The 27,212-nt window shown below is 38.1% G+C and overlaps 1 protein-coding gene across 2 annotated transcripts; it reads left to right on the forward strand.

The window, feature by feature from the left end:
* The first annotated feature begins 16,754 nt into the window (after positions 1-16,754).
* Positions 16,755-26,533, forward strand: LOC109053613 (dual specificity tyrosine-phosphorylation-regulated kinase 2). 2 transcript variants are annotated; one of them, XM_042739621.1, is made up of 3 exons: positions 16,755-17,156; positions 17,685-17,815; positions 21,915-26,533. In XM_042739621.1, the coding sequence occupies exons 1-3, from the start codon at positions 17,111-17,113 to the stop codon at positions 23,505-23,507; spliced, it is 1,770 nt and encodes a 589-aa protein (XP_042595555.1). In that variant the 5' UTR covers positions 16,755-17,110; the 3' UTR covers positions 23,508-26,533. The 2 variants fall into 2 exon arrangements, with proteins under 2 accessions (XP_042595555.1, XP_042595560.1); XM_042739626.1 differs by having other exon boundaries at positions 17,128-17,265.
* Positions 26,534-27,212: the final 679 nt, after the last annotated feature.

The raw sequence follows: 27,212 nt of genomic DNA on the forward strand, positions 1-27,212 counted from the left end.
AATTGTCACATTCTTCGTTTTTCAGTCCTTGCACATGAAATAGAACGGCTCCGAGGTGTCACGAGGTGAGAAATGTGTCCTTGATATTGAAAAGGATAGAAGTGCTTTCCATCTTTGCTTTACACCGCTTACGGCAGGAACATGTGTAACAACCATCTCTTTTCCCACTAGTAAGCAAACCCATCACAACCAAGGAATTCAGCCGCCCAGGCTTAGCTTCAATACTGAGTCAGTGTGTGTTTGTGTGTGTGTGTGTGTGTGTGTGTGTGTGTGTGTGTGTGTGTGTGTGTGTGTGTGTGTGTGTGTGTGTGTGTGTGTGTGTGTGTGTGTGTTTGTGTGTGTGTGTTTATGTGGTTTATGAGGACACAAATTTGTATAATGACATGGGTATGACACAGGTATTACAATATGAAAGTGATTAATGAGGACACTTCCTGGGTCCCTATAACTCAAAGGGCTTAAAAAAACATACTAAATGTTTGTTTTTTTAAACCTAAAAATATACAAAGTTTTCTGTGGGGTGTAGGTTTAGGTTTTGGTGTAGGGTGATAGAAAATATAGTTTGTACAGTATAAAAACCATTATGCCTATGGAGAGTCCCCGTAAACCACATATACAAATGTGTGTGTGTGTGTGCGTGCATGTTTGTGTGTGTGCGTGTGTGTGTGTGTGTGTGTGTGTGTGTGTGTGTGTGTGTGTGTGTGTGTGTGTGTGTGTGTGTGAGTGTGTGTGTGTGTGTAAGTGAGCGAGCATGTGGCCTGTTTCGCAGGTCCTGTTTCTCCTGCTGTGCTCGTGTATGGGAGTAACAGCTCCCTGGTTTCACGCTCCGATTATCTGGTCAGACATTACCCACATCCCCGTCCCCCCCACAGCCTTGTCCCAGTACTGCCTGACCTTTTTCTCTCCAACTGACAGGCATTCCTCTCATTCTCATGTTGAACACACTGACCCAACTGCCAAATGGCCATATAAAAAGTTTATTGTAAATTAGTACAATAATAACACTTTCTCTAAAAATCTATAAGCAAATATGGTTAGTCTACTCCAATGGGAAAGTCTCACTAGGGGAAAATACCAGTAAATAAATAACCCTGTTAGCGACCATGTGTTGGAATAGATTTACCACTAGAGGGCATAACAAGTATTTTCCTGGCAAACCTCAAGGGTTATATTATGCAGTGTTACTTGTTAACCACATGAGGACAGCATAAATCTTGTAATTAATTGGCATATCAAAATAATAATAATAATAATAATAATAATAATAATAAATCTATACTTTCAGAATAACTCCTTGGCATAATTACTAATCAAATATATGATTAACCAAATCAACAGTGCTGTTGTGCCTGAAACAAATCCTTATTTTTCAGTAAAGGAGTTTGTGTCTGCATGTATAAGTTAACCGGTGTGTCTGATTTCATATATTATGGACTTCAGAGAAACCACTTAAGATTTTTTTTTTTGTTTAATTAGTAATTGGTAACACTTTACTATAAGGTTACATTTTTTAACATTTGTTGCATTAGATATCTTGAACATTTAAACAATGAACATTTCTACAGCATTTCTTAATCTAGATTAATTTATTAATATACTAATTTTCCTTTCTATTTCAAAATACTTCAGTGTTAAATTATATACAGCTTGCATTAGTATATGTAGAAATTAATATAAAGTAAATTTTGTAGAAGTATTTTCCATTTTAGTTTATGACACCTAATGCATGAACTAATGTTAAGAAATTGGACCTTTTAGTAAAGTATATTACTGAGTAACTTAAATACATTTAGTATATCTAACAAATCAGCTTTGCTATATCAAATAGTTGTTCATTAACTATCAATAATTACTATTTTGGGCTACAGGTTAAGGATTGTCGATAAAGATAAGCAAATGTCGATAACAGACATTGGATTAACTGCATTCTTAAAACTTTTTTTCTTAAATTCCAAAATAAATACTTTAATAAGAACATTAATTTCAAAATCTTCTGATCTTTGTAAGACATGTTCGGCTGTAAGAAAACTAAAATGTTGATGTAAAGATAATGATTATGGAGGAAACACAAAGGAGTTAAAGCAAAACGGGAGAAGGAGGAAGTTAAACCAAAACAAATTGTCTGACTTCATATATTATGTTCTGAAAATGGACAGTTCTAACTCTAAATTTTGACTGTATGAGCTCCGTTTTAAAGTTGCTGCTAAAATTCTGCATTGCTGCTATATTGCCTAGCAGTCACAAACTCTGTATATTACTTTTAAAGTGATTTTTTAGGCACAGTGCACTTACCTGGTAAAATCCCTGTAGGCCCTCAAGTGGTTTATTTTTGTATTAAACAGACACTGTATCTAATGAAATATTAAAAATCTTCTGGTTTGATTGTTACTGTGAAAAAGAACATAGGGCAACAGCTGGAGTGCATTTACAGACATCTCTCTTATGTGGAGGTCATTCATCTTCCTGTCAGATTTATAGTGAAATGTTAGGCTTACAGTTGCTACTGGAAGGCCACTGGTATAGTCACTAGTGCACACGTTCCAATTCACTTACAATGAGGTGTCAATCCAGTGCGTATGCAAGCCGTTTGCTCAATGTCATATGATCTCAGCTAAAGCATGTGTGTATGTGTTTATACACTAACTCGTACAGATTATTTCCTGTCTAAGATTATCTAAGGCCACAGTGAAGCTTTCACCACTAGTCTGTTTTTGCTCTGCTGTTTGTAATCTATAGTTTGAGCTCCTCCTCAATTCCATCCAAAAGTGACATGCAGCCGCGTGCAGGAACAACACCTGTTCACCAAATACTGCATCATGCGATCTTTATTTCTCAGAGGGACCAGCACCTTCGTTTTGTGCATAGTGAGATTTTGCACTGTGCCGATGTGTCCATGTAACTTTCTATATTTGACTGCAAGCACAGCAGTGCCACAAATTACCACCTCAGCAGTCGGTATCAATTCGTGAAGATTACGACAGTGTCAAATCTGTAACCAGAAGACCTCTCATCAGCAATAACCAGAGAAAGGGTTACAGATGTTTCTAAAAGTAGCTTTTCTTCTTTTTAATTACTATTAATTTTTTTTCAAAATTGAAAATGGAGATGCAAACAGAGATGTTTATTTGATTAACAATTACATAAAGCATCAGGTATCATGACATATACCTAATAATGAACAATGATATTGTTTTTAATGTCCTTCAATGGCCCTTTCTATTGAACATGGCCTAACCTGAATGTGGCAAATAATTCGCATCAGTCCAAATCTGTAAATGACGTGCTTTGAATATTTTATGGGCCACAGAACAAATGCATGGAACCAGATAATTTCTGGCATCAATATACTACTCAGCACTATGGGTAGTAATGTGGATGCATTTGTAGTATTTGAACATGTATTGTGTTACTCATAGTAAAACCACATAAACTCCAAGCTCATAAAAGTTTGGCACGGGAAATCTGATTCCCATTAAAAATAAAACCATTACACAGTAACAGAAAGTGTTGTCTATGCAAATCTGCTCATTGCTGATAAGGTTTGTTTGCATCATAAAAATTCATGGATCATAAATTGAGGTTATAAATGTATATTGTTGGTTCACCATTCCTGTTTTGACGAGCACAGGATCACTTTGGTGGCTTAGAGAGTCTGGGTGAAGGGGTTCATTTGGATCGCTCTGTGGATGGGGCCTGTTTTAGGAATCGCATCATTCAATAAGTTTCATAAAAGCTTTTACCAAGCCTGCCAGAGCAGATCTCCCCGTGTCTGTCAGCACATGCCAGGCGCTTGTCTTTAAACGGCTGCGTCCTCTATGACTACCACAGGGGCCTGATGCTCTGCGGGCCAAAGAGAGCTGACCAAGCCATTTATTTAAGGACTCTGTTTAAACGTGTGCATGCTAGTTAATTTCCACCATATGAATTTAACTTAGCACTTTGGGGGGTTCAGTGGGCAGTGAAGTCTAATCATTGGCAGTGTAAGGTGAGAAATCACATGGACTTGGCAAGACAAACAGCAATAATGTATACAGCAGATGTCCTTTACGACCTCTCTTAAACAAAGGGCTTGATTTTATGTACATTACTGACTATAAAAGATGTATTTTGACTATGCTATATACTAATAAAGACATTATCTAAAGTGAGGTCTCGAGTAGTACCCCTCTGTAAATTCTTTATTGAGGAATCACTTGTCTTATAGTATTGATTATTACATAGTGAGGAACCATTGTGCATCCATAATTTTCACTTTCAGTTGACCTTGTTTACAAAAGGCAAGGATTCCTTTCACTCTTGACATTTCTGGCAGATTAAAATTGTTGATGACTTCCTTATTATCGATTTGATCATGACCCCCCAAAAAACAGAGTAAGGGCCTTTTAAAGCTGCTGTGTGATGTTAAAATACATTTTTCTATTTTACTGTAATGTGTGGAGACTATAAGTAAGCCATTTGTAGGTTGCTAGCCATAAAAGTGTGAGCACCATGGCCCTTTCAATATTTCTGTGTTTGTTCCAGCAGTCTGCCCAAGGCAGCATTGTCTTAACCAGTTGTGTGAATTTGGAGCCATACTTTCTGTTTGTTCAAACTGAATGACAGTGGTACAGAAGTGACATTACCGCTTTAGAGAGTATGTGACTTCAGCTTACACAATGTCTTCTCATAGCTCAAAATTTCCAGCAAAATGTCTTGTACAAATCATAAGATCTGCTGAATCTATCTGCAGAACTTCTTTCTGACATCATTCAGATGCAACAGATCTCGTCGATGACAATTAATTAGACTGTATTGAGAACAGAGCTATACATCTGTCAAGGATTCAAGGCCACATGTGACGTGATTGTATCAAAGCCCCTTGAGAGTCAGCGTAACTAATTGAATTATTCATCAACCCTCAGGATAAACAAACATTAAAGAACAGTGATAGAATGAGCGGGAAAGAGAGTGGAATACAGATTAGCCACCTACTGGGTACAGCCTGCTGACTAAAAGAAGACACAAGGGCTCTACAACTTCTCTACAAATTCTGTGGTTCATGAGCAAGGATGGCAAATATCTGTTCATGTCCTGTGCCAGCCAAGAAACCAGCACTGAGATGAAGCAGAGAGTGTTTCTACATAGCTTACTGATTGGATAAAAACTGTGCCCCACCCCGACGGCAAAAACCCTGTTTCCCCCCCACCCCCCCTCGACGGCAAAAAACCCTGTTTCAGTGATATCTGTCAGGGAGTAGGGACAAGTGCGTATTTCCATTAAAAAAGCTTACAGAGTCTTGAAATCATTTCATCATAGATAATACATTGCTTATTTAAGTCCACTTGAAACACTTGGTAACTTCATAATTGCCCTATTTTGTTGGAGAGTCAGTTCTTTTAGCAATTCAAAGAGTTGTAAATGACTACAGGGCTGTTGCGTCAACAACAAAAGGTGTTTGCCATGAAGGGCTATTTCAGGACGGGCAGTATTCAGGGAATGGCTGCACTGTTGATACACCTGCATCTACTATGAGTCAGCTTTATAAAGGCCAATGAGAAGCCCCGGCACCGTACAGCCTCTCAACCTGTCACTCTCCTTGAGTGTGTGTATGTGTGTGTGAGAACACTCCTGCAGAGGTAAACTAATCCTGCCCTAAAGAAAGCCTTGCACCCAGAGTAAAGAGCAGAGGGGACAGCTGGACAGGGTTAGTGAGTGTCTCGCCGTGCCACGAAATGACTTCCAAAAATAAAATGATTTGTTTCTGGAGGTTAAGTTAGCTAGCTTTCTCATTTAAGGCTGTTAATAGACATGCAGTGGAGCAGAAGGATAGTTTGTCGGCTAAAAAGGCAGGTGAAAAATTGTCTTCTTTTTTAAATTCTCCCTTTAACTTTCCGAAGCAGCTCAGGGGGACAAAGATAAAAGGTTTCTGGGAATTGCATGGTATTTGTAGGGCAGGGCATGGGAGGGGACAGTACAATGTAGCTGGAGGTATTTCTCAGCTGATCTGCACTGTCCGGGAAACAGGTCACGGTTACAACTTCTGACCTCTTAAGGGTGGACACCCAACCTGTCAATCAAAAAGGAAATACCACAACCCTAAACATATTAGTCTCAAATAAATAAACAAAACACAATGAACAAACAAAGCTTAGCACTAAGAGGGCAGACCATATGCTTCACATGTAGCTAAGCAGCAAAACAGTGGGTTCTCATGGGAGAACTTGTCACACGGGAGAACAGTTTGGTGAAAATAGGCTGTGTAATCTTTAAATGTGAGACACTTCTCATTTGACTACATTGTGATCAGTGTAATGAGTGTAACCGTATAATTGCTCTGTGTGACTCAGTTATATTAAGCCTAGGGACACACCTGCGGCTAGTGTGACAGCTCGTATGTCACTAACGGTACTTCATGATACTGTGAGGTCAACACATGGTTGGGGCACAGAGAGTGTCTTAAAGGTGGATTAGTTTTAAGCTTAATTACTGGACTCCTCACTGTTCATGGCATACACTTGTGTCCATGAGGAAAACATTGGCCTGAGGTTCACGGTGGGTATCCATCTGTGCCGTGAGAATGACGTGCTACTATATACATGCCGTTTTACAGACACCATGCCCCCATAATCACACTGTGCCATCAAGCTAGAGATCATCAGCCTTTATGATTTCATAGTAACGACAGCACAGATGGTCACAGATGGCACGGTGGCATGGAAAGACACAGACCCTACCAACTTTCAGATTATTTTTTGCTTTGGACATCACACACTCTACATATGTGCACTTTTGCACTTGGTTTCCTTTTGTAGTTTTGAGATTGCTTTTGAATTTCAGACAAATTGAAGATTATTTTAGTAATCAGTATTGTTTTCAGTGGTGTTTGTTACGTCCCCAGACTGTGCTTTGGATATCAATGAAACCTTAAAATTTGTGGCTTATATTTTTTCTGGCAAGCAGGTGAACATTCCGAACACTTGCATTGAATGAAAGGCCTAAGCCATATCTAGGTACCAAAATATCACAGAGACTTGGAAGTGGGCTCATTTGCCAGTAAGCATCCACCCAGAGCACCCTAGCAAACATAGTTTTTTTTTATGTCAATACAATGTAGTCAGCTCAACGGTCAAAGTTGTTTGGACACCAAAGTTCTTCAAAATCTTTTTGTTGAATGTCTTCAGTTTGAACACAATGCTCTTATATGAACAACCATCCAGCATTTAGTGGTGTAACTTGAGAGGCGGAGAGCAGCTCAGGTGGCATGCATGAAAACCCTCCATTCCTCTCATGGGATTTCTGTAGTCACTAAATTTGCTCTGATAAACAAAGTGTCCACAGTGTGGAAGTGATTAGTTTTCCACCAAAAAAAATAATAAAAGGCCACCAGGCCGGGTAGACCACCTGATTATAGATTTATGTCCATTTAGTATGAAGGACCATCAGTACCACACACAACTTGCCCTGAGGAGCTCTTATAATTTCTGTAAATCACATTTCTTCTAAACATTTGATGTTTCTTTTGGTTGACGTTGTTGAAAGTGTCAGAGAAAGTCAATAGGGCACTAAAGCTCTGCTTATTTTAATTTCAGCTCAAAGCTGCTCCACGATCAGCCAGTTTAGGCCCTGATATATATTAAAACCCTGCCATGCATGAATAAGACTCTGGTCTAGCTGACAGTTTTGCTGTCTATTTGGTGTAGACTGAAACTAATGAAAAGAAAATAATCTAATAAGACACTGATTTGAGGGGCTGGAACACTCTCAACCATGTCATTTTAAACTGATCCAGTGTTTGTTTTATGGGGCAGTGAGGGGAATATTAAAGGGGTCCTATTATGCTTTTTCACTTTTTCAACTTTAGTTAGTCTGTAATGTTGCTGTTTGAGCATAAAAAAGATCTGCAGATTTACAAAGCTCAAAGTCCATTTCAAAAGGAGATATTTTATTTAATAGAAATCACTTTTCAAAAACTACAACGAATGACTCATTTGGACTACAACCCATATTTTTTGGGATTTGTGATATCACAAATACTGATGAATGGGATGAGACCTGGTTGAGCTGCACTAGAGAAGGCAATGAGTGTTATCACTGTTTCAGAGACACGCTAGCTTTCCCAAGGCAGACGAGCTTAGAGTGGTTACAATCATCCGGGTTTAAATCGCGCTCAAATTGATTTGATTTTGACCCAATATTTACACTGAAGCTTGCGGCTATGGTAAGGGGCATGACATTTCCCAACCAGGCGCCGAGTGCTGCCAATAACAACACACACTGGCCCAGCTAACCAATTTCAGAAGCCGGGCCTTCATGTGATACAGGAACTATTCAAGCCGTTCATGCCAGACTGGGGAGAGAGGTGTTGTAATAATGTAAAATATGTGAAAAATAATGTGTTTTTTGAACAACCTAGTATGAGAGCCTGTTCTAGTACACCCTCAAAAGAAAATCAAGACTTTGTAAAAGAACATAATAGGACCCCTTTAAATTGTACAGTTAGCAAAGTTGTTTGGGTTTCATTTTTGTCTCTGACTACAACGCCATTTGTAACTGTGTCTGGTTGTTTATATAAGCTAGTGTGAACCTCTTCCTGTGGCAACGTCAGATAATGTGAAAAAATCTGATTGAGCATAAAAATTCTCAGATCTGTTTATAAAGTGATAATTAATAAGATTAAACTGAAAAGCATCATGGGAAGCACTGAGGGCTGCTCACTGAGGGTCATAATGATAGGAGTTACCAGCAGCCTTAAGACTTAAGATTTAGTGATCAGTGGGTGGAGACTGAGAAAATGTTGTGGAGTGCAATAACCCATAGCTATTTTTATGGCTCTTTTATATACGATTTTGCTTGTTACAGTCATTAGGTAAGTTTTATGTTTCAGCATCACACAAAATTAAACAATTCTATCATAGCTATCAAGATGATAAAAGAATTTCAATTTTTGGTTGAACTATTCCTTTAAGAACACTTCTTCTGTCCTGTGGTAGTCAATGAACAAGTGTCCCCCACCCCCATGCTGACATATAGGACCACAACCTGTCCCTTTGACCAATTACAAAATTAGTATTGACTTTGTAATAGGTTGTACATACTAGTATTCGCAAGATATATTTATTTTCCCACCAGATAACTCTTGAGTCATCTTTATAACTTTCATCTGCTGACCATGGCAGTTTCACATATGAAACTAAGGTACTTTTTATAAGTCTGGATAAAGGTGACTAAAAGACTTAAATCCCTATAGAATATGATAATGCTAACATAAATAACCTTTTTCTGCAGGAGTTTTGCTATCATTTATCAGTAAACAGATATTTTTCTCTTGTCTGAATGAGTGCTGATGGAGAGACTGTTAATCCTGTTGTTTAACCTGTTGTTTAACAGAGTAGATCTCTTCATGCAATGTCAAAATGTAACTGTGGAGAGGTAGAAGATCAAACCCAGAAAAGTGTGGTCCATAGAGTGGTTCAATTACATAGTGACAGTACTCATTAATTTGGAAGGAGTCAAGTTAAGCGTCTTTCTCTTTCTAGAACACACACACACACACACACACACACACACACACACACACACACACACACACACACACACACACACACACACACACACACACACACACACACACACACACACACACACACACACATTTTCATTTTCAACCCCATCAATTATTAAGCAGTGTAATTTTACTTTGTCACACATCTACTCTGTAGTCATGCCATGGCCTTTTGAGCTTGGCTAACAGACGGCTTGGGTGATCATATGTGAGGCAACAAGTCTCAAGCTCCTCATAATTACAGAGATCTGAAAGCCAATGGGTCCCAACTGCATCAGCTGCTGTATATTTGTCTTTTTCGTTTTCTCTTCCATGTAACGACACATTTTAACCAACAGAATTGAAAAATGAACAGGAAACCGGTTGGATTGTTAGCCTGCTGGAGACGGCTGATGTCCATCAGTGAAGAATGAGATGAGCTGTGTTTAAACTCTTCACTATGATACTACTTTTGGACCTGTCTTTGTGTTGGGAGCACAGCTACTGTTTGATGCATGCAAATGCTGGCTAAGGAGGCATCTCACTAGGTTTTGGTGAGTGATTCTCTAGTCATTGTATTTCAATCAGGAATTTTCTTTAGTTTTGATGTCACTCTCTGGGCATGATATTAAATATTTGCCTGCATTCTTGTTTTCTAAAAAACGAACATCAGATAAGACTCAGACTGAAATGAAAATAATGAGATAACCAAAGAGAAAAAGGGAGCCACACCTCATGTTTATCTCCAGTTGATTATAATGTGATCACATCATCATTATGACCAAAACTGCACATTATGGTTACTCTGGTGGAGCAAATGATAGTGTAAACACAGCTGAAGAAAATTTAAAATGTCTTTTTTACCCCAGCAGGAATGGCTGTGGTAGTTCATAACCTTGCAGTGTCAGTTCATTTTCTTCATTGAAGCATTTCAGCGGCTTTCCACCTGACACCAAAGTACTGAGTTTGTAGTCAAATATGTTGTTCTTATGCTTTGGAGCCGACGGAAGTTAGTTTGATGGATGCCACTTCCTGCTTTCCCTCAGGCTAGAAGAATTTTGCCCTTTTTTTTTCTTTTTTTTTTTTTACGAATGGATGGATTTATACAAGGCTCTGTGCAGTGAATGCTAATTTTGATGTGTACTGTATATCAGTATACTAGCTGCTGCATCTCTGGGTTATATCTATTTAAACATCTCCATCATTTTTGCTAATGCACATATTAATTCACATTACACTGACTTTCTATTAGGAAGATTTTGGACTTTTTGTTTTCTATTTCCAATAGCCACTCACATGACAGTTAACCAGCAGTGGGGGATATTTAAAAAGTGATACAGCATCTCAAGTTGGGGGGTCTGGTGTCTCTTTTCAATAGTGCAGATGGCACTTTCATGTTAGCTCCACCCCTTCAGTGAGAGATCATGTGATTGGATGTTATAGTCTATTCATCCTCTTCTAATGAGCTGATTTGTCCACAGGTCTCTAGTTAACCTTGTTTGTAGGACAACATTTTGGATAATTGAGCCTTCAGCATCATCAATCAAATTGATGAGAGCTATTTCAGCTTGGGCTTCTTTTGTGTTGGCTATGCCGCTGTGGTTATGCCAAAAGTGGCATGCTACCAGCGACTGGCATGACTACAATAGCCCTGAATTTGAATATCAAAAACAAATTGTAATTTGAACTAAGCCTGTTCCTGCCTTGTAAACTCTGGCTGTTGTAGGATGTAAACAAGGCCTGTGATATTCAGGCTGATAATCGAGATTCATTGTTTCAAAGAAACACATTATTTGCACAGTCCTGGACTGGTCCCTGTAGTTTGTGTGTGAGTTTAAACAATATTACAGATGGACTCAGTGATGGCTCTCTAAACATCCACAATGCTATCGTGTGCCCAGAGAACATATGTGCAGCTTGTTGCGCAGAAATCCATCATTCTGTACATGGTCTTTAAAGTGGCTCACACTGGATTACTAGATTACTAGTGCTTTGTTAGTTAGTTCCCTCTGTAATCAATCCGTTTGGACACACTTTACAGGCCAGATGTTGCACTAGCAGCCATGGTGATAATGGAGGCAGGGTTTGACTGAATTTAGGATGAGAAAAGTAGAATGCAGCCAAGGTTTCCAATGTGGCAACACGGAGAATAATGAACATCCCCTTATTCAGCACTATGCTGTTAATAGCCTTGCATCTGCATGCAAAACCATGCAGAAGGGTTTTGGCCAGAAGTGTTTTACCAAAGGCAGGAAATACTGTGAATGCAGGGGTCAGAGGCAAAGAATACTGGGAATGAGTGATGGTTCCACCTTTAGCTTAAGGCCCCGAACCATTCAAGCATGCCTAATGTTGCTTGTGAGCTTTGAATCCAAATGCACAAGTGAAGATACATTAAAATCCTTCACCCAAGCAGTGACAAACCATAAACTCTGACATATATTCTAGCCAATAATAATAAAAACTCAAACATAAATTTAAAAAAAATAAAATACAGATTTAATCAATGAGAATACAGTGTGAAGTAGCATGTGAAAAACAATGATTTATAGATTTTGTAGTGTGAATCTGTGTGTGAGTCACTGCCTCTCATCTTGTATCATATTTGATTCACTGCTACTGTGAAAAGCCAAAGCTGATGATTTTTCAGAGGAGTTTCCAAGCTTTTCTACAAGAATCCACCAGATGGCTGTAAAAATAAACCCCGCTAAATATGCGCCGTGTGGGTGAATATATGACAGAGAGGAACTGACAAAAATATTCTCAATTGCCTCAGGGAACTTTCTTTGGGAGACAGAGCTGTAATGTACACAGAGAGAGAAAGAAACATGATGTGAATGAGTACAGAAAGTGAACGTGTGTTTGTACATGTCAGTGTTGAGATTTTATCCTGAAGATTGCAATTATCTGGTCATGAGGTGACAGACATATTTTTAATATTCTCAGATACTGACATATTTTCTTTATATTCTCTTGCAAGTCATGCTCAATTACACTCTTTGTGGCAATTAAACCAGCTTACTTTTGAACAAGAATACCTAATGCATTATATTTCATAGTGATTAGTGTGTACAGGAGAGTAGCTTGAGGTAATTCCCTGCAAACAGTACTGAAGTCTCTGACTAAGTCTATTTTCAAAGGTATATACTTCATGTCTTTTGGTGTGATTGCATGTTTATATTTGCTCAGACAGTCTGCGTGGGCAGGGAGTATGCATGCAAATATAGTTTAATGTGTGAACATGACTCATTTATTACATAACCAGCCACCATTTTGTTGAGTCTCTCATCAGTCAAGCTGTGTCAGGAGTGTTGATTTGCAAGATAGCTTCCCAGCCCAGTATCTATTGATTTTTTTTTTCCATTGATGTGAGGGGATGACAACAGATCGAATTACTAAACAGCACACAGGCTCATTTCATAAACCTGACTGTATTATTAACAGATGGAAATGGCACTTCAGCCATTTGTGCTTTTGTTTTGGCCCAAAATCCTAATCGGCCAAAAGGATTTTAGGCTATGAGATACACCTACCACCTGTTTTGAGCTTTATGCAAATATTTATATGAGTATTATATATTTTTCTAACCATTTCTGCACTATTACCTGACTAAAAGAGTTTTAGTAGTAATATGAAGGAGTACTCCGCCTGTTGAGTCTTTTAATGACTGATGAGTGGTTTTTGTCTTTTGTCAATACAAGGAAATTATTAAGCTCTGTTCCAAAATCTAGTGAAATGACTTGATGTCTACCGTCTACATGGACAGCTGGCTTTAAAAGCAGCCTCCTATATGTCAAGTAACCAAAATAAGTGACTGTTTCAATGCTTTACATGGGCACCAATCACATGTGCCACAAATCTAATATAATTTTAATTATATTATACTTTAATTAGTCACCAGGGGGAACATATACTGGGATCTTTGGTCCATTCTGGCTTTTAGCAGACCACTTTTGTGTTTCTTTTGTCATTTTAGCAAGATGATTAGTAAATAAAAGTGCTTTATATGGTGAACTTGCGTATTTTGTGGTATGTGTATCGGCCAGAAACTTAAAGCAGCATGTACAGAATAAGCCACTTACATGTTAAAAGGTTAAAAATACATTGCTTTCCTGGGAAACTTACTGTATGGCCAATGCAAATTGAACCTGACATAAATTAAACTTGACTTACACAAAGCAAGATATACATACAAGAGCAACATATGTGATATTAGAATCTGTCATTAAACTGTATCTGTATTTGCTGCATATTTATCCCCATATTCAGAAGCCTTTCACTGCATCCATGTGTCTCAGTGAGCATGTTGCCAAGTGGAGAAAGCTCAGTCAGGAATCTCCACACATTCCCAGAGCACCGTTCTGATGCCTGGATGCTCCAGTAGATCTAAAAGCAAAGCAGCTAAATATAGACCAAGACTTGCATGTTGCATCCTCCCCCTAAGCTGATGGCGTAAGTTATGGTACAAAGAAGGGACTACCATTTTATCAATCTGTTATCATAACTGTAGTCTGCACCTCAGACAGCCCTCCCACAATCTGTTTTCTAACCATTTGATACATATTGCGTATCTGGTGCATACAAAACTAGGTAGTACTTTCTCCATCTTGAGACGTCTAATCTAATTGGCTGGCTTTACACAACTTCCTGGAGTAAGGGGTCACAGCATTTTTTTAATCAGCCCACCAGGAAAAACATCATGTTTACAAGGTACTGGACTGATACATGGAGTGCTTTTAATGATGAAATAATCACTGGATTTGCAAAACGTTTGCCAGGTTAGTGGCTTAAAATATTTGAAGAATTTTGATATTTTTTGGCTGTGGCAGCAGTTAGTAACAAGTTATATAGATATCTAAGAACTTTGAACTATATGTCTATTTAATTTGTGTGTATGTGTGTGTGTGTGTGTGTGTGTGTGTGTGTGTGTGTGTGTGTGTGTGTGTGTGTGTGTGTGTGTGTGTGTGTGTTTTGTATACAACATTTATGGACTGTAACACCTTCATCCATCCATCAATTCATTCATTCATTCATTCATTCATTTTTTTCCATGTTTGTTATTGTATTGTATATATTGCATTTGAGATAACCTAAAAACCTAAGTAATTATTGTTTATCTTGTCAAGATATGCATTTTAAAATGCAAACATCATGGATTGTGGTAGGGATGTTTTGTTAATGTATCAGCATAAAACAGCATAGACTAAAATACTGGTCTTAGGACTTGAGCATCAATATCAGTTATTATAAGCATTGAGTTCAAAATAAAGACCAACTTTAAAATTGAGAAATCAATATTGCCAACCCAGCCCTTTTATCCAAACAGCTGACATTTTTACTTGTTGTAACTTATCCAAGTTGTGTGCATGAAATAGAACACCAATTGAGAAATGCTAACAGAATGTATCGGAAAATGAATTGGATAAGCAGCAAAGGAACTTAACTGGAAATAACACAAAAGATTCCATTGCCATCACACTTCTGCAGGTCCTTTCCCAGCTTTTGAGTGCTATACCTCAGTGGTTGGGTTCTATGGCTATGCCTCAGCAAATGGGTTCTGTCAGGCCTTTATCAGAAACTACAAGGCAATAATGTGAGAATTAACATGATCCCCTTCTTGCACTCCACATTTAAAATGACCCAATCCTGTTATCAGAGGCCCAATTCCTTACATAGTGCTTACTGATGTACCCAGTAACCGCAGTGACAAATGCCATGACAGCCGTCCCAGCATACCCTGCTCCCTTCTCACCACAGCCTGACATGTGACACTACATGAACTCGCTTCCTGGGGGGATGGATGGGGGAGATGATTTGTGACTTGTTTTTATTTAGCATTTTACTTTTTTAGAATAAGATCAATCATTGTTATTGTGCTTTATTAATGTATAACTTGGTAAATACTCTTAGATAATAATACAGATTCAGTCACATCACATACAACCTAATCACTGTAGAATGTGCTTTTTTGATATACATGCTGGATATGCATTTATCTTTTTTATCTGTAGTGATGCATTTATAGGAATGATTTGCCAGTAGCTGTGATGTTTTAAGTTTTTGTGATATTAGAGGAATCTTGGACATGATTTATGTGTAGTGTTGTGTCTGATGCAACTGTACTTAGTATATAAAACCATGATCTGCACTCAACAAAAATAGTCTTCTTTTTGCATTTTATTTTACGTGAATCAAAAGTAGGACAGAACACAAATGTTTCGGCTAAAAGCTTTCTTCAGTGTGTAGAAGATGCAACTGTACTAAAATATGTACATACATGGTTCTTGTTGGTTGAACTAAATGTACAGTACACGTGGAGGCAGTAATGTTATGCTGCACTCACTCCACCCTCTAGTGGACAGTAATTTCAGCTGTCATGCCAAAATAACAGGTGGTGAAAGTGTAAAAGGAAATTAATAATTTAAAATCTTCATTTGTTACCAGTTGTTCAATAAAAACCAACTGAAAGTTACAAAAGATAAGGCAATATAATTTACTATTAAGCTATTTAAGGCAATCTGGGTGTTACCTTTTACAGAGTTTTGACACAAACATCAACTTTCAGATGGGCGAACTAGAAATGTGCATATGATTAATTACCATACCCATGTAAGAATGTTCACATGAAATCAAGAAAGTCTGCACTTTCATTTCTAGTTATGACTCTCTGACTCTATGACATACCAACTCTTTTTTTTAAAGTACATTTTCATCAGAAAATTGCATGCTATTATTGTGTATGATTGAAACATGAAAAAGTATGATGAAAGCATGAAAAAAGTACAGTATGCACATATAAACAAAATGTGGCATCAGGTGTGTGACTAAGATAATTTAAGATAATTTGTGCTCTGTTTGGGACTGTGATTGGTGGACTTTGCTCTGGGAGTATGGCAAGCCAATTTAACATGAATTCTTTTTTTTCCAGTAGTAGACTTGCGTTTTGTATCACTCATTCATTCATTCATTCATTCATTCATTAATTAATTCATTCATTCATTAAAGTTACCAGGACATACTACAAATGCTTTAAGGAATTACAACTGACTAAAAATAAGTACTGGTATTTCTGGTATTAAGGAAAAATGTAATCGTAATAGATAATAGTCACATCTGGAGTAAATCCAGAACCAAATTAATGGTTAATAGTGCCTTTGTTAAAGATACTAATCACTATTGCATTCATAAATTCATAGATAAATGTGAAAAAGGCTTGCCGCACGGGGAGGGAAGAGTAAAGAAGGTGGAGGCGAACGAGGGAGATAGATAAGTCCAGACAACACCCTAAACCGGTTTAAAGTATATTCCGGTTACTGTATGTATGTGAGAGAATGTCACGGGCTGTGGAGAATTTCCTAGGCCCCAAAGTGCGGAGCAGCGCAGAGCCATTAGTGCGTCTTTGTTTGTTTTGCACGTTTCCAAGCGATGATAACGCGAATTCGGGTAGCGTTTGAGGAAGCGGCCCCTATAGTTTGCTCGCTCAGGTCTGGATGTAGCTGATTGGAGTAGCACCAGTCAGAGTGGGTGATCACAGGGAGGAGGGGAGAGACTGAAGTGGCTTTTCTGTGTGTGTGTGATTCTCCAGCGGCCATGTTAACCAAGAAACCCTGCGCTGCTGCTGCTGTCTACCCGACTGGTAAGGAACCCGATGCCCGGATCTAAGAGGGCGACGCCGGTTTCGTTTATTCTCCGGATTGGATTGTGGAGATGGATTATTTAACCGATTTAAATGCTCCATAACGCTTGTAAGGCTCGCAGCTTTTCGTTTCATTTCTCGCCGTTGACTGCATGGTCGAGTACAGTAGCAATAAGCCCCGGAAACAGCATTGGAAAAGCGGCCGTTTTTGTATTTATTACTTCATTATTACTGCTGCTATAGAGACTAGATATAGAAAGCAAGCGCGTTGGATTAATGGCTCTTAGATGTAATGGTCGTTTAATAGCTCGTGTGTCTGTATTAAAGGTTTTCGTTGTGCTGTGTTGATTTCGTTTGTTAAATGGTTCAAATATCATTCAGGTCCTCTATAAATTTCATCATAGAAATACAACTGGTGTATCAATACATGTAATGTCACGTGGCATTTTTCTGGACCAGCTAGCCTTTAATTACATCCTTTGCCTTTTAAAAACACTGACTGGCATACATTTTTACTGACTTTCACAGGCAAAGGGGGTGAGATTTGCCAGCTACAGTCTTCCCCAGGACTGGGCATCGGGGGTCCCCTGGCTGGAGCAGGGACTGAAGCCACATCACCCGTCACATTACCACCACTCAGGAACAGCAACTCTCTCACGGTAAAATTAACCTTCTTGCTTGCACTTTCCACCATGCATATCCCATTCTTTGTTATTTTGCTCTTTATAGTCACATGTACTGAGTCCAACACTTATTTAAAATATGATGTGGAAATATTAACTTTGTATTTAGTTTACTGTATATGTTTTTCCCACCCTTTAAGATTAATGTTAGAGATATATGTACCTGAAGAAAACCATTTTCATTTTTATTTCAATTCAAATGTATTTATGTAGTGCTTTTCACACACACACACACACACACACACACACACACACACACACACACACACACACACACACACACACACACACGTTTCACTACAATTTTACAAAGAATAGTTCCTTACGGTGTTAACACATTAAGTTTGACAGCCCTAAAAAATTAGATATTTATTACATTTTTTTTTCTCTTTCAAATTTTCTTCGGACTACCTAGCATGCAGGGACCCCCTAGTCTTCCATGCTTTATAGCATATGTTGTTCAGAGCCCTGAAGTAATGGTCCATTCTTCACACAGAATGCAAACCTGTTACTTGATTTTGATCATTGCTTGTGAATATGTTAATTCATGAATTTTGCTATGCTTAGTGGATTTCAGAATAACCAAGCTGTATGTCAGTATTTTGAGACGTTATGTTGGCAATGCATGACAGAAAGGGTCTGACAGTAAAGAAAGTCTTACATGGATATAGGCTTAAAAATTACATTTGATGATTAGACGAAGGAAAATTAGATGTGGTTGGAGAAAAACAGCACTTTATTTGGAAACTAGGCATTTTTAAGAGACAGTAGTAAGAAGACCTTGACAGTAGTTAAAAAATTTTGAAAACCAAAATGCATGTCGTACCCCATGTTTTGGTAAATAAAATACATTTATTTTGAGGAAAGGAATATGAGTGGTAGTAATGATCAGTGGCTCTCCGTCATTGGCTGATGAATTGTGTCGAGATGTTGCCATTAGTGGGGGATGGGAAATGCTCAGGCCATCAGTGACGCCAACAGGCACAGCTGAAATCTGTAATGTAGTGAGTTTCCTCATGTAAATCTATACATCCAAATTATAATACATTGAGTTTGCATGGCAAGGATGTTTTGCATGGTATAGGAATAATAAACATGATATTCTTTTATTCAAAAAGTATCAGTAATTAATCAATAATGAGTTTTTTAGTTATGTTTAAAGAATTGCAGTTCATATAAATGTATTTGACATGTTATTCTGAATTAAATACAAGAATTGGACCAATGCCATCTATGACTAAGTACCCGGGAGTTCTTTATTTACCTGTCATTCTAATAGGAGTAAATATAGACATAGGCTCACATGGTAGGTTCATTTGAATTTCTGCATTCTCTTACAAGACAGAATTCCTGCCATATGTAATTCATCAATTTACACCTAAGCATTGTATTTGTAAGTCTAGCTCTTAAACCAACATATTTAATGACATTTAATTGTGTCAATCATATGTTTGCCCTGTTTCAGTGAATAAATGAAGACTATGCAGACCATGCTTGGCTTCCATTTAGGATTTTTTCAGGTTTCGGAAGATGCAGAGTAAGCTTCAAATCTTACTGGGAATTATAATTATTATTGCACCTTGTCCTTGCTTATTACTTGATAATAAAGTGTCATGATGACCTTTGACGTGACAATGCTTACTTTGATGATTAAGTTATGTAACAGATTACATCAACAAATTTGTGCTGATTTTTTATATGGCATATAGAACTGATTATGTATAAGGTCTTAAAATTTATTTCTGATGTGCTTTATAATTGCCTACAAAGTTAAATGATATATGGCATTTAGTAGAAAAGTTATGGATGCACTGTGCATTTAATTTGGCTTCAAAGCTATTTGGTAGGTTAATTTGAATTATATGCTAAATGTTACAGATTGGCCAATCACTCATGAAAGAAAACATTCTAGTCTTCAAATGAATTACAAGGACAGCAATATGTGTTCTGTATTTATTTTTTTTGAAATATCTGTCCTGTTAAATTTGAGTGCCATACCTTTCAAAGTTTAGTTTACCTCATTAAGACCAGTCCCATAGCTTTTTAGTGCTCCTGTCATGCGGTATATGTACTTTGCAGAGTAAGTGAGCGTTAAAATGATTGCCATGTTCACTACATCTCTCAGACCAAATGTGTCTGTTGTTCAGCTCCAGTCGATCCTCTACAGCTGTCAGCAAGCATGCCCTTTGCACGACCCCCCACCTGTCCAGATCATGTTTGAATTAACCGACAGGGCAGCCAAGTACAACAAAAGGAAGAAAGCTTTATTCAGATTCACTCTACCTATCAGAGTACCCATCTTTTGTACGATGCATAATCTCAATACTCTGTCAGTGTGACACTTTTGTACTCTTGTAGACATTTTCAGAAATTGTTACTTTAGAAGTTACTTTAGAGATTTTATTTTAAATGATGACTGGTAAATTATTTAGACTCCCTTGCCTTACCTAATCCATAAATCTATGCTTTATGCAATACACTTATTTAAACCAGTGTGATTTATTTGACACTTAAAGATCGGTTTATTGATTTAGGATTAGCTATTGGTTACGTTTATATTTGAATGACACATTTTTCTAAACTAGAGGCTTGTTGTTAAACAGTACATCATTGTCACTTCTCTTGTCTTGTGTGAGACAGGGAAGAAGGAAGAAATATGGCTGTATATTGAGTGTTTTAAGAGCAGATTGTATCGGAGCCCTTGGATTTAGAGTTCAAGCTGGGTTTTAGTCTTTATCTTCAGTCAAAGGTGTAGAAACATCAGCACTGACCATCTGGGGGATTAGAGATAAATTGAGATGAAAAAGATCTGTAAAAATCTGAAGTCTTGTATTGCACTGATGTTATTTATGCTTGGGGGTTATTACTTTTTTCTCCATGTGAATATGGATCAGCTGAGAGTAGACAATAAAGCACTATTAAGTGGATTTTGAGCAGTACCATTCAAAACACAAAAATAAACACTAATCCAATAAAACTATCAGTCTGAAATAACAGGACAACAGACATGTCAAGGGGAGTCATGTTCAAAGATGTAAGATTTTCTGTTTTTGTGTAGAATGAGTAGGTTGCCACAAACATCTGACTGAAGCAACAGGATGTCCTTGTGAAAACAAGATGGAGAGGTAATCACATTATCAGGAAGCAAGCATCTTGCAGGGCAGGAGATTCAGTAAAGCAGGAAATTCATGTCTAATGTCCTTGAATAAACAAACAAACAAAAAAAATGCCTCCCATAGCTTTGTGCACAAGTCTGAATTCCCCATCCTAAAAAAAGGTACTAGGTAACAACAAATGGCATTTGTATTGAAAGGTTAAGAAATTACACTCTACACCTCGGACACCAATCTTTTAGACCAGTTATGTAACATTTTAAAGTTAATAATGCAAACCATGACTTGCAGTCATGAACACATTGATTCATTTACAAGAATAGTAAGATTTAACAATAAATAATGTAATGATTTTGTATAAAAATGTCTGAAGTCAATGCATAGCAGGGGATAACATTTAGGACAAAACATAATTTCACAATCTACATTTATTCTGTAAATCCTTTCCTTCAAGCCTTTCTTTTTATTCTGTAGATTGTGTGTTGATCTCTGGTCTTCAGATTAGTTAGCCTCATTTCTCTTGATCCTATAAGAACACACAGTGAGCATTTAGTTGTACCCTGTCCAGGCTATGCTAAGCACAAGAATCTACTGTATTGTCTTGTCTGTTTTTGTTTGAATAGTGTATGCAAATACACATGGAATTAAATTTATGAAAGCCTATTGTAGAAAACCATGGACATATTGTTAGTCATTCTTATAACAACTGTGTTATCCGGCCTGAAGTGAGCTCCCTTCCACTTGAGTCTGCTTTGAATATTTTGCTTGCTACAGTACAGGATCTTTCTGTCAGCATTGACAGGGTTGAAATGACTTGGACAATTCAGTACCTTCAAAAGATTCTATAGCTGTCTCTTTTGTGGCAAATTTAAAATTGGCATGATATATCAGCTGTGTATTCTTAATTTATTTTGGAAACTATCCTCAAATGATGCCTTTTGTTTTTGTTTTACCTTATCCAGGCTGGAGGCAATAAACACACAATGAATGACCATCTGCACGTTGGGAATCACCAGCAGATCCATGTTCAACAGCTGTTTGAGGAAAACAGCAACAAACGGACAGTTTTGACTGCACAACCCAATGGGTTGACACCCGTAGGTAGAACAGGTCTAGCCATGCCAGAGAAGCAGCAAGAAAGCAGCCAGTGTCGACAAGGCAGCTCAAGTTCCATCAAGTCAACTGAAAGCAAACCCAAGCCAGCACCTTTGACTCCTGAGCAGGCCATGAAACAGTACTTGTCTAAGCTTTCAGTGTTTGAACATCAAGAGATCTTCAGCAACCCTGAGATCTATTTTATAGGTCCAAATGCAAAGAAAAGACAAGGAGTAGTTGGGGGGTCAAACAATGGAGGTTATGATGATGATCAGGGTTCCTACATTCAAGTGCCCCATGACCATATAGCATATCGGTATGAGGTACTAAAGGTTATTGGTAAAGGCAGTTTTGGCCAGGTGGTGAAGGCCTACGACCACAAGAACCACCAGCAAGTGGCTCTGAAAATGGTGCGTAATGAAAAGCGATTCCATCGCCAAGCAGCTGAGGAAATTCGCATTCTGGAACACTTGCGCAAACAGGATAAGGACTCCACCATGAATGTCATCCACATGCTGGAGAACTTTACATTCCGCAACCATATCTGCATGACGTTTGAGTTGCTCAGCATGAACCTTTATGAGCTTATCAAGAAAAACAAGTTTCAGGGCTTTAGTTTGCCATTAGTGCGCAAGTTTGCACACTCCATCTTGCAGTGTCTTGACTCCCTGCACAAGAACAGAATCATTCACTGCGACCTCAAGCCTGAGAATATCCTTTTGAAGCAGCAGGGGCGCAGTGGGATAAAAGTGATCGACTTTGGCTCCAGCTGCTACGAGCATCAACGGGTCTACACTTACATCCAGTCACGCTTCTACAGGGCCCCAGAGGTCATTCTGGGTGCTCGATACGGGATGCCAATTGATATGTGGAGCTTAGGTTGTATCTTAGCGGAATTACTTACAGGGTACCCTCTCTTGCCTGGAGAAGATGAAGGGGACCAACTAGCATGTGTCATAGAGCTGCTGGGTATGCCCTCCCAGAAGCTACTGGATTCATCTAAGAGAGCCAAAAATTTTATCAGTTCAAAGGGATACCCCCGTTACTGCACAGTCACAACCTTGCCTGATGGCTCGGTGGTGTTGAATGGGGGAAGGTCACGTAGGGGAAAACTCAGAGGTCCACCTGGTAGCAGGGACTGGATGACAGCACTTAAGGGCTGTGATGACCCCCTCTTCTTGGACTTTCTGAAACAGTGTCTAGAGTGGGACCCGTCCCTGCGTATGACCCCCAGTCAGGCCCTCCGCCACCCATGGCTCAGAAGACGCTTGCCAAAACCTCCCACTGGGGAGAAAACCACCGTAAAGCGGATCACTGAGGGTACTGGTGCTATAACTTCAATCTCCAAAATACCTCCCCCTTCTGGCTCAGCCACAAAGTTAAGGACTAACCTGGCACAAATGACTGATGCCAATGGGAATATACAACAAAGGACAGTGTTGCCAAAATTAGTCAGTTGAACACTCGTTTCTTTTTTTTCTTTGAAATTATAATATTGGAAATTGTGCAAAAGAGTCGTTAATGCATATCCACCATTTATGTACTGCTTTGTAGCACCTTTAGTTGGATTTTTTTTTCTAGGAAAGCTCAAATGGCCAGGAAAGGGGGAACAACACTTTTAAGTTTTTATCTCAGGGCTGTGTTGAATGCTGCTTTGGAGCATTCATGCAATCTGGTCTGTAATAACAAAAAGTCGCACTTGGTTTAATACCTAAATCTTGTAAATGCCCTTGCCACAATGAAGTAATGGTAGGATACATTGATTTGTGTGCTTCTGAAATTTTAATCCCCACCCTCAGATCCTGTCAGATAAATAGTGTGTTAATAGATGAGGATTAAAAATGCATTTTGCTAAAAACTATGCGATCTGAGGCTTGTTGCATTTCCCAGCATCATTGTTGTCAATATCAAGAATAGAAAAGATACTCTTAAGAGACAATGGTAAGGATCATAATGGAGAGTGGATGTTGCAGACTGTTATGAGGTAGCAGAGAGAATTTTTATATGTTTACATGATAGATTTGGTTTGTGCCTATTAATCTCTTGACATTCCTTAAAGAAACTAAATGAGGAAAAGAGAGAGTGTCCAGAGTGGTCTACACTACAGCAGATTGATGGCAAATTTAAAGGAATTTATGTGGTTTGATAGAAACTAGTCTATACTGTTCTCAGTAGTACTTGACAGGTGTACATTCATGTAATTATAAGCTATTCGCTGGAAGAGTTGCTTTTGAACATGTACTGTCCTGGAAGGAAAAAAACTGGTGCTTTACCTTTTTATTTATGAATGTTTTATAGCTTGAAACTTAATACTCATGGAACAAAACAGTGTTGTGTAATCTCAATGAGTGAAGACTGGTTAGTTTGCAAGGTAGGGTCTAGATTCTATTTGTCTTGTCTCTAAGGTGAATGCCCTTTTTATTTTATTTTTTTGGCATTACTAGGATTAAGAATTGAAGAATAGGAAGGCAGGACCTTGCATTTAACCTGAATGCAAGCAAGTAAGGATGCTAATGAAAATAAATATTTTAAGTGGACAACGTTATGATTCAAGACAATACAGATGGCTACATTGCTTATCCTCATATTATTACATAATCATTGTGTGGACTTGCTAATATCAGGCCAGAGTTAAAATTCTTAAAGGTTGTTCCCTTTTTTAAATAGTAAATAATGCTACAAATAAGTTATTAATAACACTTTTTTCCCCCAAATCCAGAACCGTTGGGTTTGAAAAAAAATATTTCACTAGAACACAAACACTGGCCATTTTTATAGCATTTGTGACATGGAAAGAGTAACTTGACTGACATGGGTGTAAAATCTTAATAAGTTTAACTTATTTATCTTGTTTTGTTGTGTCAATGAAGGCCTGAATGTGGCTTGTATATCAGTTGAGTTATTTATGGTGTAATGCACAAGAAATATATCTGCCACTATGTTGAGATCTTACTATAGCAGGAGGTAGAGTCCTGCTTTCTTTCAACCAGTCATGGATTGTGGGGGTGTGGATGGAGGTCAAACTATGGGCTGTCAGGGAGTCCAGCAAAGCTGTAATGCTCATGTTGATCCCTCAACCCCCGCCCCCCCCACGGAGACTGGCACAGTGCCCTCCAGGCCTACTGCACACTGCACAGGGGCTCAGGGTCCTTTGGACACCCATAGTGCTTTATAAATGCAGAAGTTACCTGCTAACATCAGCAGGCATTTCACAATGTTCACTTTTTTATTGTTCTGTGAATTGACAGCAGTGTGGAATAATTGTGCCCTTAGGTTTAATACAATGTGCCTTTGGTTATCAATGCCATTCATTTTATTTCAAACAATGATTTTCCCTTCCATTTACTTTGAAAGACTCATGGTGGTTCTCTTGCACATGTTTGAGCATCGCCCAAAGATACTTCCCAAACCTCATTAAATGGGACTTGGGAACAAGTGGCCGCACAGTAGAGGTTGTACATGCAGTTTGGACACTCAATGTTTTTTATACTATGATTCGACCCTTTTCCAACAGGGATGTCTTAGTAAGAGACAACAATTACTACATTGACAGAACAAGTGTCTTCACCACTGCATTCATGTTGTCTTAACATCAGAGAATTCAAGGCGATATATTTGGTTAATTTTATTACAATAGAAATAAGAACACATTTTAATATTTTACCTCAGACTGTTGTAATATTCTTGTACTTTATGAATCCAGGGCATTTGGTATATACCAAAGTGCATTCCTTTCTGTGTTAGTGGCTATGAGGAAAAAGAAGCCAGAATTTTTTTATTTTTACCTGATCAAGAGGCCATCAAGCCACTCAAGGGCATGTCTTGAGATTGATAATCCTCTGTGGAGAGGGAATGATAGGGGAAGGATGCTTGAGCTCTATTAGACAGTTGCATCTCCTGTTAAAATGTCTGACAGATGTAGCATACCTCCAAACCTCTGTTACTTGACATGGTTGGATGTATCTTCAGAGCAGTGAAAACTGCAACCCCAAGAAATCCACAGTGAGTCAAGTTGTCATCCCAGTGTGCAATACAGTGGTAGCATTGTTGAGGAAAATCAAACTACATGGCTGAAAGGTACATTTTAAAACAACATGCTTTTTACAATTTTTAAATGTATGCCCTAAATCTTGAATCTAGCTACCCACTGTCAACTTAGGTCAGTTCTTTTTTTAAAACGAATCTTTAAATGGAGGAACAAAGTTGACATTGTTTATATTCAGCCACAGATACGTACTGTACATATGTGAATTGTTGAGGATTTGATGTGTATGTGTACATATGTATAATGTTTTAATTTTGTGAAAAGCTGCTGAAAACACTACATATATTTCTGTAGTGGGGTTTTATTGTTGGCGGCCAGTTTAATGATACTGTATGTATTGTACAGCTGAAAAAATAAGAGTTTTTTTCTAGTGATCATTTGTTAAATTTTATTGTTGTGGCTGGAATACATTAATAATAAAAGTTTTAATGTCCATCTTTACAAAATGCTTTTTGTGGTGATGTTATTAAGCTATCTGAAAAGAAAAGAAAAAAAACTAAAAGCTAAACTAATAGTTTGTTCTGTATTTCGGTTCGGATCATCTGTGTGACAGAATGCTTTGAACACACATTAGCAAGGGGTGGTGTGATATAGTAGATACTACTTAAGGTAAGTAACCAGAGGTTTGATGGTTTAGTTCGCAAGAAGATTGTGCCATGAACTAACACTATAGTGGCTTTTAAAGGCCCTTTCACAACAAGAACGATAACTATAACCATAAAGTTTTAAAAACCTTTCTAACTTCCATACCACAACTATAAAGATAACACAGAGGAGCAATATTCTTGGGATCTTTTTCAGAGCATTTTTCCCAGCCGATGAATGATAAAAACATTGGAAGCTAATCAAAATCCATCCGACTTTAAAGCTTGCCTCTGCTTTGTGCTCACAGAACAGTGGCAGTGTACACATAAAATAAACAGTCTGTTGCAATTTGATATTGTTGGTACGAAAATAGTTATCGTTCTTTGTGTGAACAGTCTTAACTCCAAGGAGATTTAATAATATCATGATTGTTATTGGCAGAAAAAGAGTACATTTCTACAATAAGTCTTTGAAGCCAACTGGTCAAATCAAGCCAGGTGAGGCTTTGACCAGCTTCACCATGGAAAAAGATAAT

Source organism: Cyprinus carpio, chromosome A4 (assembly GCF_018340385.1).
Source record: "Cyprinus carpio isolate SPL01 chromosome A4, ASM1834038v1, whole genome shotgun sequence".
NCBI lineage: Eukaryota > Metazoa > Chordata > Actinopteri > Cypriniformes > Cyprinidae > Cyprinus > Cyprinus carpio.

What these genes read in the sequence shown, in the direction of transcription:
- LOC109053613 (XM_042739621.1), top strand. Translation starts at nt 17,111, where the DNA reads ATGTTAACCAAGAAACCCTGCGCTGCTGCTGCTGTCTACCCGACTG. An exon ending in TGCTGCTGTCTACCCGACTG is followed by an intron (nt 17,157 to 17,684) that starts GTAAGGAACCCG and finishes TGACTTTCACAG; the next exon opens with GCAAAGGGGGTGAGATTTGC. An exon ending in GGAACAGCAACTCTCTCACG is followed by an intron (nt 17,816 to 21,914) that starts GTAAAATTAACC and finishes TACCTTATCCAG; the next exon opens with GCTGGAGGCAATAAACACAC.